The sequence below is a fragment of the Protopterus annectens genome, chromosome 14.part0 (genome assembly GCF_019279795.1).
Source record: "Protopterus annectens isolate FY-2018-M chromosome 14.part0, PAN1.0, whole genome shotgun sequence".
Classification (NCBI taxonomy): domain Eukaryota; kingdom Metazoa; phylum Chordata; order Ceratodontiformes; family Protopteridae; genus Protopterus; species Protopterus annectens.
In genome coordinates, this window is record NC_056748.1 from 742,572,569 (window position 1) to 742,586,063 (window position 13,495).

General features: G+C 38.4%; 1 protein-coding gene across 1 annotated transcript in view; it reads right to left on the minus strand.

The window, feature by feature from the left end:
* Nucleotides 1-1,959: 1,959 nt before the first annotated feature.
* Nucleotides 1,960-13,495, minus strand: part of NDUFB8 (NADH:ubiquinone oxidoreductase subunit B8) — an 88,990-nt gene continuing 77,454 nt past the window's right edge. Inside the window, exon 5 of the mRNA XM_044056483.1 lies at nt 1,960-2,607. Within this exon, the coding sequence (XP_043912418.1) occupies nt 2,515-2,607 (93 nt within the window). The 3' untranslated portion in view covers nt 1,960-2,514. The remainder of the gene's footprint in view (nt 2,608-13,495) is intronic.

A 13,495-nucleotide genomic window follows, 5' to 3' on the forward strand; every position in this document is an offset into this window, starting at 1 on the left:
CTGTCGCCCTGTTCCAGTAGCATACCTTGCAAATGCATGAAAGATGATGCACATGTACTGAGAATCGTAAGACACACAAGGCCAAAGCCAGGAAAGCAGAAAAAGTCGAACATGGAACAAACCATGTTCTGCAATTATTTTTCATACAATAAACAGAAGATCATAACAGCTACACAAGTGCAACCGAGTGAAATCATGCACTGTACCAAAGCACTTTTAAACAAGTTTTCAGTCTACTTTACATTCAATTAATCAGTTTCATTTTCCAAGACCCACTTAATCCAACTCAGAGCCAAGGGCAGCCAGGGTTTCTTCTGGCATTAGAGGCACACACGGCTAAGAAATAATTAATGATCATTATTCTAACTCTTGAAATTAACTCACTTCATACGTCAAAAATGAATGAAAATGCCAGTCTGGTGTGTACTTGCAGGTTAGGTAGCTGCAGCTCATAACTTTTTTTTAAACTTTTCTATACTGCTGTGCAGAGCCATATGCAGCAGTATGAAACCTAGGCAGCTGCCTAGGGCCAATGCTGGCTTTTGGCAGGGGGGGGGGTCTATGCTTGGATGATGCAGGCCTGGCTTTGGTGTAAAATAAATACAAGCAATATCCATTATAACAGTAGGGCTTTAGGACCTGGTGGGAGACTTCTGTAAAGGGAAGCAATCCCCAGAAACCTCAGAGTTAGGGCAACATGCTATCATCATCTCAACAGATGCAAGTGGGATTGATTTTTTTTTTTTTTTTTTTTAAGTACGTAGAGCAACCAAACAGATCTTAAGGGAGAGGTTACCAGCAATCCATAATCCTGGATTGGGAGATGTACATATTAAGCAGTATGTTGCGTTAACGAATCCCAACATGTTGGAGCTGTAGGGAAAATTCATTAATGGAGGTATGTGCAGGGAAAGATACCAGTAAGCGCAATCATTAAACAGAGGGTGTGTGTCTGTGAAACGCTTCAGTTAGGTGGGTTGTCTAGTTAATTAACTTTGCTCAGAGTCAAACCATGAACCAAGTCTCCTTTAATTTTATTTATTTGTTTTTGTAAATCACTGCAGATTGCAGTCTGTCAATGTCAGTCAAAAACTTTCACAGCTGTTGTTCACTGCCAGTTGTGCAATGGGTAAGCACTCTTGCTTTTAGTTCAGAAGACTGTGGATTTTCTTCCTGTGCAGCAAAAAGGGAGGGGGGTGCTGCACTCCTGATGGTGTCCTTTCTTTGGCTGAGATGCCTAGTAAGTATGGACCTCTTGCTAGTTTTTGCATATCACTAGCACATCAATTTTTTTTGTTAACGTAAACAGGTAATTTATTGTTAAAGGGCAGCAGACACTGCAATGTGTAGATGAAGCACTGAAATGCAAAGTTGCTTGCCAGCAACAACCTCTTCATTATTCACAGTTCTGTTTAATGTGGAATTATTCAGATGACTTACTTCAGCACAGATTGTGCATACTGACTGATATTGGTGGATTAAAATGACAGCAGTTTGAATGCCCTATTATATGGCTGAAATGGGCATTTTTGTCATTACTGGTTCATTTTTGTTGCAGTACTTACTGGAAAAAATCTTCAAAACTCAATTCAAAACACATTATGAAGTGGTATTGTACTAAACATGGAATACAATTTAATACAATCAGGAAGGTAAATCAAAGAATGCTTGCATTTATGCATGGTCCTAAAAATGTGTGCAGGGGCCCATGGTTTTAAAACAGCTCAAAGGTGCACTTAATCCACCACTGGCCAGATGCATTTTCTATGAATGTGAGAGTTTCAAAGCAAAGAAATTTACCGTTGCTCATGTCAAGTCCGTTATCATCATGAGACTGCATTACTTCGTTTAGCAAACTGCTGTCAGTGTTTGTGCTACAAAATTTGAAATAAAAGTTTTAAACTCAATCCAAATATTTGCAAACACTGTAGAAGTAAAAAAAAACAATAGTACACACACTGAAAGGTTTGAACAGTATTTATGGTAACGGAGGAGAGAGAGAAAAGTAAAAAAACACTGGAATGGGTGAGGGTGCTTATCCATTACCCTATCTAGGGCCCCATTTCAGCACAATCCAGTTCTGCAGCTGGGAGGCTTACTCGTTTCCAAAATGTTGCATGTATTGCACACACCTAAATATCATAACAAATGGGTACAGTCACTACCACCATGTCCTGGACCATAAAATAAATGGAATTAGATGCTCTGTAAGTTCCGTTTCAAAATAACATGCTAACCTGCAACTATCCTTTCACATTCACTTTAGAACACATGCTTCAAGTCATGCAAGAGTGAGAATTATCAGTGTTTGCTGTTATGTCTGAGCCCCTGCCCTCAACAAATTTCTGCAAGAACACCACAACTTTTCTTTTATGCATTCTGCCTTCGGCTTTCAAATTACGGCTGTAATGCACAAATGAGGACACATTTATGGTTTATAATAAATATTTTTGATAAGATTTTATAAACATAGGCTTAATAACCACAAGAGAAACTGGTCATGCAGCAAAATCTTCAAATCTCATAATGCTTCACTTCTTCTGGCTCTTTATCGGGGTCTCCTCCCCTCTCCAGATATAGGTCATTGTATGGGTATTGCTTAGGGCCCTGTACACAAAAAAAAAAAAAGAGAAAAGAAAATGTCATTAAGCTCAATTTTCTTGGTATATCCACAGAAAACAAACACATTTAGCTTCAACGATAAAAGAAATTAAACTGTTTACGGACATGCACACCTTCCAGTCATGGACAGTTGTCCCCATTTATACTACCGCATACATCAACATAATAATAAAATGGATAGTTAATAATATAGGTGAGTTTTTTTGGGGGGAGGAGGGACACTCCCTCCTCAAACCCATACCCAAATGCATGAGGCATCAGCATAAAAACACCTTTAAGATGACTTCTGCAGTGTATCAGCACTTCTAGAAATCTGTCAACTTCAACAAGAGATTATTCTTCCAGACTTCAGCCATTGCCACCACTCAGCACAATCAGAAGGGTATGTCAGCAATTTATTGATGGTCACTCATTTCCCTCTAGTCTCCATATTAGTGAGGACCAGATCCAGCATGTTTGCAGCCCTGGTAGGTGAATTGACAATCTGGTCCAAGGAGTTTGTGATTACAAAATCCGGAGAATCACTGTGCCTATATGTTTAGTGTCATTTAGGATTCACAGTTAACAGTAGGGTAATTAAAGTCACCCATAAATAATGGTATTGGGTTGGATGGTGAGTGTTTACATTAAGTTTAAATACATGTTATGGGTTTCCTGGGTCATACATTAGGACCTATAGGTTGCAAGGAAGTGGGATGGGATTTTGCCTATGGTGATTTGGACATGGAGAAGTTGAAATGCATTGTCCTGTTTCACCAGCATTGATGTATATTTTTGATGTAAATCTAAACACCTCCACCTTTAGTCCCCATCTGTGTAGTAGCTGGTCATGTGTGGAAGGCATTAGAGCCTTGCACTACCTTGTGTGCTCCCTGGGCTTTAAACCATGTCTCAATAACTGCACAGATATCAGCATTCTCTGGGGTTAGGACAGTTTGTAGAGTTTTTTTTTTTGTTTAGACTCTTAGCATTAACCAGTAATGCATTTACATTTTCTTGGTTTTGATTTGCTGTGCCAAAGATATACAAGCCGGCCAGCTTCTAAAGCTTAAGATCACAGTCCAGCTTCAAAATCTTCAGTTCTCCTTCCATGCACGCAAACTGTCAAGCAGCTCAAGATGAGCTGACTAAGACAAGTTTGTGTGTGAAACCCTTCAGAACTTTCCCGCGACCGAAGAATGCACTCTGAGGCTTTTGAGGATCAATGGTTGGCTTCTGCTTTCCTTTGCTGTGCAGATAAGCTCCCTTTGGGGAAAAGGAACTTCCACTGTCTTATAATTACTGATGTTTTTATTTTTTTTTTCTTCAGGAAAGTTACTTTTCAGCTGGGAGTTTTGTGTTTTAACTGTCTTGAGACTGTAAGGTACTTTTAAATGGCACATTTGTTTGTCAGTTTTGAAGTAAAAGTAGTATAAACTAACTGGCAATATATTTTCTGTGGAGAAATTGTGTTTAATTTTATGTTACGGGGCTGCCAGAGGTCTTTGAAAGTACTTTTTACTGTGTTTTTTTTTTATGTCAATAAACAGATTGTTGGTCCCATGGTCAGTCCTCTTCCACAAAAAGAAAGAGTTAAGCAAACAGCCTTTGCCACCATAGCAGGCTAGCAATTTGCCTCAACAGCAGGTGGGCGACTCTGGTGTGGCCATTTGTTGTACCTCAGACCACTCACTTTTTACCCCCAAATCCTTCTGGGGAAGAACCTACAGTCACTATGGACTGGGGGTTAGCTGTGTCCCCTGCAGCTGTTGGAGTCCCATCAGTGGACAAGGGAGAGCCAACTCTTGTCAGTCTTGGGAGAGGAAACCGGGAAGCTTTCCCTGTTGCGTCAGAATGCTCTGCCCATCCCTGAGGGAGCAGAAACCATTAGTAACATGGTTGGCTCCATTTTTCCTGTCAAAAATACACAGAAAACCAGTCAAATATCTACTCCTCTCAAATTTCTTTGGATAAGGGTAGTTTACTGGGACGGGCTCAGGGTTTAATTAAGGCTATTGATCCTTCTTGTAGACAAGTTTCTGGTAAGAGAAAGAGGTATGCCTCTTTTCCTGAAGAGATTCAAGATTCTGAATCTGAACTTAAATATGCAGAGACAGATGCAGGGATATGTCCTAAGATTTCTGATCGAGACTCCAAGAGGAGCTCAGTTTCTAATTAGTCCTGTGATCCCCCCACCCCACCCCCACCCAGGTATCTTTCTCTGAGACTATTACTAGAATGTCCACTGTTTTCAAAGAAAGAACACTGGAGATTTCTCAGCCTCTCAGAAATTACTATACACAAGTTTTTACAGAAAGATTTTCCAGATCATATACCCATTCCTCCTGTCTTGTCTGCTTTAGAGGATGTATTATCATTATCTTACTGCCTTCAATTTTCCTGACAGTCAGCCAGCTATCCCTGAAAAGGCAGATTGATCAGTCTTTTAAATGTTTATACACTATTCACGAACCTGACCCAGCAGCTATAGCTTTAGTCGACTCCAGTGGAAAGCACTCCGTTAATTCCAATCCTACTCTATTAAGGATGGAAAAATTATTGACAGGTATGGGAAAAGTGTACACTTATGAAACTTTGATTTTCAGAATTTTAAAGTTGTCAGGCTCATATGTTAAAGTTTGTTCTGATACACTGTGAAAACATGAGGAATGTTTTATCTACAGTTTCTTCTTATGAAGAAGAAAACTGCTTTAAATAACTTGGCTTCTCCCACTGCATAGGCCAGTACTCATAGTTTGCAGTGTGTGCATATGACTATGCTTAAAAAATGCTTATTGTCACATCCCTATTCATCCAGGCTTGTGTGTGTCTGGATCAGATTATCAGTTCTCTGCCTTACCCGTTGTGAACACTGTTGGTGCAGTGAATATTCCAAAATGTTTAGCTCCAATTATAGCTCACTGCAGGCTACATGGTATCCATATTTTTCCATATATAGACTTGCTTTGTTTTGCAGAGTTGTTTTCAAAATATCTGCAGTTCCTCTCTCGGGTGAGAGATATCTTGCACAAGCTGGGATTCCAAGAAAACATTCAAAAGTTTTTCTCGACTCCCTCACACAGGATTGTGTTCTTGGGATGTCGACTAGACACCTCAGTTCAGAGAGTTTTTCTTCCACAGGAAAAAAATAGATCTTTATTTAGATCTACTTCTAAGGTTTTCCACTCATACTTCAGTGTGAGGGAATACCTCAGGATATTGGGTCTCATGGCATCTATGATTCTCATGAGATCCCTGGCAAGACTCCACATGAGAAAGATACCACTGTATCAGAAATCTCTTTGGTCCTGGCATCAACACCCTTTATCTTTTCAGATCAGAGTACTGGGGTTTGTTAGAAGAAATTTTTTTTTGGTGGAGACAACAGATATTCTTAAATCCAGGTCTCCCCTTCTCCCTCCCTGCGCCAAAGCAGTCACCACAGACACTTTGGACTTATGCTTGAAAAGCAGTTTCAGGAGATTTAAAAGTGCAGGGGGCATGGGGCATGGGACACCAAAGACAGATGCAAGCACATAAACAGGAAGGAGATGCTTGCCCTGATCAAGGCTCTCAACTCTCTGAACCATCTTAGGTCCCATGGGACCTCTTCAAATGGTTACAGACAGCACCATGGTCAAGTAGTACATAAACAAACAATGGGGGACCAAGCTGTATCCCCCTTTGCAGACTAGCCATTTTAGATTGGCATGTAGATTCACAGCACAATTTCACTCTACAGGCACCCTAAATTCTGTCAGAGCAAAACTGTGCGATAGACAAGCTGAGCAGGACCAAGGCAGACACTCAAGAATGGAAACTAGATCAGGGGGTCTTCCAAGATTTAATCTATGGGCAGCTCATCAAGTAGACCTCTGTCTCCTCTCCCAATAACCAACTGGCAAAATTATGTTCCAGGACTCGGTGAAAGAAGGCCTGAAGACAGATGTATTTTCTTTGGGCAGAAATGTTCCTGTATGCCGTTCCACCCTTTCCAATAATATCCAGAGTACATCTGAAGATTCAGAAGGCTTTCCCCAAGATTGCTGTGTTGACTCCCTTCTGGGTCCAAGCAACAGTGGTTCTCCCTTCTTTTGGAAATGAGCAGCAATTACCACAAGCTTCCTCAGAGAATGGAACGACTTACACAAGAAGAGGGGTGCTTGATGCACATCAGTCATTTTTAAATTTACTTCCAGTATGATGGAATGTTAATTCCTTTTGGACATCTATTTTCTGAGGACATGCAGCAGGTACTAATAGAGGAAAGAAAGCCTGCTACTAGAAAATCATATATTAGCAAATGGAAACATGTTTTCTAGTTGGTGCCAGCAACATAACCAACACCCATTTGGGGCTAGTTGTTCTTTGGTCTTACAGTATTTGTGCAAGTTACTGTCCTATGGCCTTTCTTATTCCTCTGTCAAGGTTCATTTATCGACTATTTAAGCATGTCTGCCCATGGATCCTCCTCTTTTAGGACAGTCTCATGAAAAAATGTTCTTGAAAGGGGTTCTGCATTAGAGGCCTCCAAGTAAACTAGTGGGCCCACCTTGAGATATTAATTTTGTGTTAGAGAAGCTAACGAAACTAACATTTGCTCTATTTGAACAAGCTAATCTGGCTGACTTGTGGTTTTTAACACAGCTAAGTTTTACTGATTGCTCTGACCTATATAAGAAGAGTATCAATGTTGCAAGCTCTTATAAGACAACCCTACCTCATTTTCCATAGGGATGGTGTTTCTTGAGGAACTAATCCACATTTAATGCCTAAAGTGGTATCAGAGTTTCCTTTAGACCAAAATATCCATCTTCCAATTTTCTTTCTTGAACTTAAAAATGAGGGAGAAAGGATACTCCATACTCTGGCTGACCACAGACAACTTGGGGACCATCTTGCTAGAACTACATCTTTCAGATCAAGTGTTCATTTTTTTGTGACTGTAAGATGGGAAAATCTGTGTCAAAACAGACTATTTCCAAACAGCTGTCTAAAGGTATTACCTTTTGTTATACTCGCAGTGAAAATCTATTCCAGGCAGGGTCAATGCCCACTCTACCAGGGCCTTGGCTTCATCTATGGCTTTTTGGAAAGGGATGGATTCTAGAAGCTGTTACTTGGTCCTCTATACATACTTTTACAAAGCACTACAAGTTCAATTTATTCTCTAGGTCTAGATCAAATTTTGCTAGGACCAATCCTCCAAGGGTTCCCGGATCCTTCTCATTCTACCCATAGCTAACTATATTTAGGAGGAAATTTGTCCATATAGCCAAAGCTACTGTAGTGGACATCAATTTGAAGAAACAGCACAATTGTGTCAGTTGAACTTAACATAATAGCAGATGTTTGAATAATCATGGATGCAGCAGCTGCTTCCTCCCCTCAATCACCTTTGATTTTTTTTTTCATGCCAGGGCGTGGACATTTATTTTTTGTCATTCCTAAAACTGTATCTTCAGGGCTCATCCTCCCTCTCTCTGCAGGCAGGAAAGTTCTGAAGGGCTTTGTGCCCAAACTGGTCTTTTAGTCAGATCATCTTGAGATGCTTGATAGGCCATGTGGAAGGTGCTCTGAAGCTTTGGAAGCTGGCCAGCTGTTCTATCCTTGGCAGGATATAACCCATATAGATAAGGCTACTGCAGCAGCAATCATTTGAGCATCTACTGTTATGACAAGTTCAACTCGCGCAACTGTACTTCCTCTATAATAATTACAATGATTCTGGCTCAATTTTCATTGTCTTTGTCAAAAGGGATTATATTTAATCCTCTAATGATTAAGCAAGTAGCTGTAGCAAAATAGTTCCCTGGGTGGTTCAAATAGCACATGTAACCGTTACCGAGTTTGCTGGTGGACGCTGGTGCTTATGTAAACTAAGAATCACATTTGCAATTATGGACTAAAATTTTATCTGTTTCTACAAAAGAGATAGTACTTAATTCTCGTTTCTTTTTAAGTCACTGCCAACTATTGATTGTTGTACATTTCTCCTGAAAGTCTAAAACAGATACTGCGAAAGAAAAAAAAAATACTTATTTAAAAAAACAACTGTCACAGACAATGATGCCTAAACCTGCGTTGCACAAGTTAGTTTAAATAAGAAAAAAAGGAGAGTGCTGCTATAACTAAACAATTACCAGTTAAGAGTATTAAGGACTTCTTGCACTCAGAAAAGTCCTCTACCTACAGGTTTCCATTTCAGGCTTTATCAGCACTGATATTCAAGTATAGAACTTTAAAAAGAATCACTTGCATTCAGAGGTAGCAAATTATGTTGGAGAACTTGGCAAGAATGCACAAACAACAAAAGTAGATAATGGTATTTCCCCACACTTTTCTGATGCTTTTGCTCTCAATGTGAAAAGTCATCCAACAGCCAATGGTCTTTCCGCTCAAACTAAATCAAGGATGGGGTATCTCATCTACTAATCATACCTTGTAGTACCAAACACTAAACAACTTCATGTCAATTTCAGCTAACAACAAGAGTTAAAGGGGACTGCAGAAATACAGGGAATTAACTTTCCCAGTCTCTGAAGAATTTTGAAATTTCTAGTACCTGGAAATTACTATACAAAACTGCCTACATTTTTTCATTAAGGTTACTGCTTGTGAATCATTCAGCAATGCAATACCAGTTCATTACAAAACTGTAGCCAACATGATTTGAGTAATATGGTTTAATATTGAATCATTAGAACTCAATGGTGATAAAACAAAGGCACTTGAATGTTGAATTACTCTTTCCAAAATCATTCATACGAACCTTAAAAATTGTCAAAAATACTGCACTTCTAATTAAATAGTGCAGCAAATTCCACCCATCATGCTGCTATTTTTTGACTCATTAAAAACATTAATCCAAACACAAGCTCCATACATCAAGCAACATTGATACAGAATAATCAAATCACTTCTCACAAGCCTATGTGAAAGAGAAAACAAGGGTAATCTATTCTAATAACTCTCTAACTTCTTTAATCTGCTTAGTATAATATTTTTGTACTCTCAAACAACTTGGGAGTTGGTAAAGCAGCAATATGAGGCTCCAAATTCTATCAGCAGTTTCAGCAGCCTTAAATAAGGGAATAAGTACTGTGCGATCACGACTAGATATTAAGCATAGAATATTTTTAATTTCAACATAACATCTAACAATATCCCTTACATGCGGTTATAAGACAGCAACCAAACAATTCTCGCACTCAAGTCCCTTATATGATCTACTTTTTGTAGAACTTGAATCAACAGCATAAAGATATTCATTATTTAAACCAAAATGAATAGTTTTACTTTAACATTAAATTTTATATAATTTGATTGTGACCAAAATACCAAATTATCCAGACATGATTGCAAGATCCTATGATCATTTAGGTTACAATAGCACCTACCCAAATCTCTGCCCGTAATCTGACTTCATTAAATCAAAATAGTTTACAAAATAAATATACCACTCAGTCTACTGTACTTCCAAGTTATGCACGCTATGGCTGCATTAATAGACTTCGAACATATCCAATAGCCTGGTCAGCTGGTTAAAAAAGAATCCCCTCCCATAATAAAAAAAAAAAAAAAAAAAAAAAAACACTATAGGACTGCTGAGACAAGCTAGATATGTATTTTGGATATTCCAATGGCATGGGTGTCTATATGTACTGGAAAATTGTAGAAAAACCAATATCCAATCCAAACAGATCAGGTATAAGCTGAATCCCAATAGCTGGCAGGAACAAACAATAAAAGGAAAATCGAACTACCAAATGCAGAAACCAAAATGATTATATTGTACAACACGTTAGCGCGGTCACGGTTCCAAAAGACCGCTTCATTAGACAATTTCAAGCATCAAAAAGAACCTATTTAAAGTTAAAAAAAACGCATTACATGACACTCAACAATTACGGTTTTAAAGCAACATATACATTACGAAACAAACTATCAAAACACATATTAAAAATATATTTGACAATGTATAGAAACAAATATATGAATATGTGAAATAAAAACAAAAAACAATCACATAACATTAAAAACTGGCCAACTCTAATATTTAAATATAAAAACTTGGATGGCATCATAAAATATGACTGTCCTTAAACAAAGAAGCCCTCTAACAAACAAAATAGGCAATATAATGCAAACAAAAACGATAGCAGGAAGCCTAGTGCTTCAAACGTTTAGACCTGAGCAAAGGTTTGAGGGGGACATTAGACACAAGAAGGTGTTGATTTTGAATGAGGTCATTCTTAAAGACACGGAACATTTTTTGAGGAACTTGTATTTTGAATTCAGTAAAGTTTCTACGACTGATGTAGATTATTTTGTCACATTAGATGTGGTGTCACTTTTCATGTGCATTCTCAATGAAGTGGGCATTACCATGGAACAGCTATGCTCAGAAGTGGCTTTGTTTTTAGGGAAATGGAATGACAACATAACCATTTATTGACGTTTTGTCGATGATATGTTTGTTGTATGGAAGGGTGACAGGGGACATCTAGATGAAGTTATGAGTTACTTTAATGATAGCAGCTCGTTCCTCAAATTTTCCATGTCTTGCTCACAGTATTCGATTGATTTTCTTGATGTTAGTATCAGGAAACTGGATGATGGCTTTTGTACCAGCATACATAGGAAGGAATGCTATAGACCCTCCTATTTATATAGGGAGAGCATGCATCTCAACCACATTTTTGGTAACATCATTACGGGACAGGCACTTAGGGTATCAAGATTAACAAGCGAGGATCATAATTTAGATAGGAGCTTGTGTGAGCTCAAAGGTGAATTCATGTCTATGGGGTACAATGAATCAGAGGTAGAAGCAGCCTGTTTTAAAGTTCGCAGTGAGAGGGAAGGGAGAGCTAGACCCTATTTTGCTGAAAATAATTCCGTAATACGGGTACGCAATACTGGTGATGTGTGCCCCCCCATTGTGCTTTCCTTTGCAAAAAGAGTAGATGAGGTGAAGAACATTATTAAAAGGAACTGTCACATTTTGGAGACAGACAATAGGTTCTTAGACATTTTAAGAAATGGTCCCAGATTTGTTTACAGCAACATGAGGAACCTGAAACAAAGGCTGTGCTATCAGAGAATAAAGATACTCAGTCCTATGAGCACTGATGGCACATTTAGTTGCAATAATTGTAATTATTGCCAATATATTGATGAATCGAGATTTTTCAGGCACCCTGAAACAGGTTATTTATGGAGCATCAAGGCGAATGCCGACTGTTGTACTAAAAATGTTGTTTACCTAGCTCATTGCCAAAGGTGCTTCAAATTCTATGTAGGGAAAACAGTCTTAAAGAGAGAATTAAGGACCATCTTTATTGCATTCACAAAGGCCACGACTACAGTGCTTTAGCAAAACATGCATCACAGACAGATATGACGCATTCATTTTTATTTCAAGTCTTACATGTAGTACATTCCAGAATACGTGGGGGATGTGGTGAATCGCAGAGAGGTAGTCAAGTTGGAATGGATATTAAGGTTGGGTGCACATCAGGCCATGGGCCTGAATGATAATGTCCCCCTCAAACCTTTGCTTAGGTCTAGACGTTTGAAGCAGTAGGGTTCCCACTATTGTTTTTGTTTGCATTACATTGCCTACTTTGTTTGTTAGAGGGCTTGTGTGGTTAATGACAGTCATATTTTATGATGCCATTTGAGATTTTATGATGCCATCCAAGTTTTTATATTTAAATATATTACAGTTAGCCAGTTTTTAATGCGTTATGTGATTTTTTGCTTTTTTCACATACTCATGTTTCTATATATTGTCAAATATATTTTTAATATGTATTTTGATAGTTTGTTTCATAATGTATATGTTGCTTTAAAATACTAAATTGTTGAGCATCATGTGATGCGTTTCTTTTAACTTTAAATAGGTTCTTTTTGATGCTTGAAGTTGTCTGATGAAGCGGTCTTTTGGAACCGTGAAAGCGCTTACGTGTGTGTGTGTGGGTGTGCGCAATAAAATCGTTTTTGTTTCTGTACTTGGTAGTTCGATTTTCCTTTATTGTTTGTTCCTGCCAGCTATTGGGATTCAGCTTGTACATGTACTGGAAAATGTTAAATGCATGAGAATATTCCATGTAAAGACAGAGTAGAGTGTGCCTGTGCCTTTGGACAGGCTACATCAAGCTGCTAAAGAATTCCATCTCTTGCTTTCCCAAATCCTGCGGTTATATTACTATTTAAATCCAGTGATTGTAACCAGCTACAGTCTGGAGCAAAGCAGTTAAGAAAACAACAATGATGGAGCCGATATTTCTGTTTTTGGATTCACCTTCAGTGGTTGTGAAAGCTAGAAAACAATTTGTTCCATTTACAAGATGACTGCAGAGGGAATATCTATTTTTTAATCCTTAATATGAAAGTATAAACAATTTGGAAACAGATTTGCTTGTACTAAATAGGATAAGCTGAAAATGAATGTACTTTGGAATCTTCTGCTGAATATGGACTGTCCAGGTTTCCTTGAGTTTCTTCTCATGATCAATGCATTTTAATTTTGTTTTTCACCAGCCTTCCTCATATTGCCATGGACGTCCATCTCTTTCACTCTATGCCCAATCTGACAAGTCTTTTTTTAAGCTTTTTAGGTAAGAATTAAGAATAATAAATGTATCTATTGATGTTTCAAAGAGTGCACAGAATCGGCTCTCTCGAAACAGGAAAACTCTTGGTTATATTAACTCACTACGTCCGAGTGATGCCTGCAGGTGGATCTGCAGTTACCTCCTACTGTATCTCTACACGTCAAATATTGCTTGTTGCGATAATTCCAAAACCATGCTACATACAAGGTATCAGAATATTTTATTTTGAAGCATACATGATGGCAAACAGTTGCGTTGATATTTGACATATG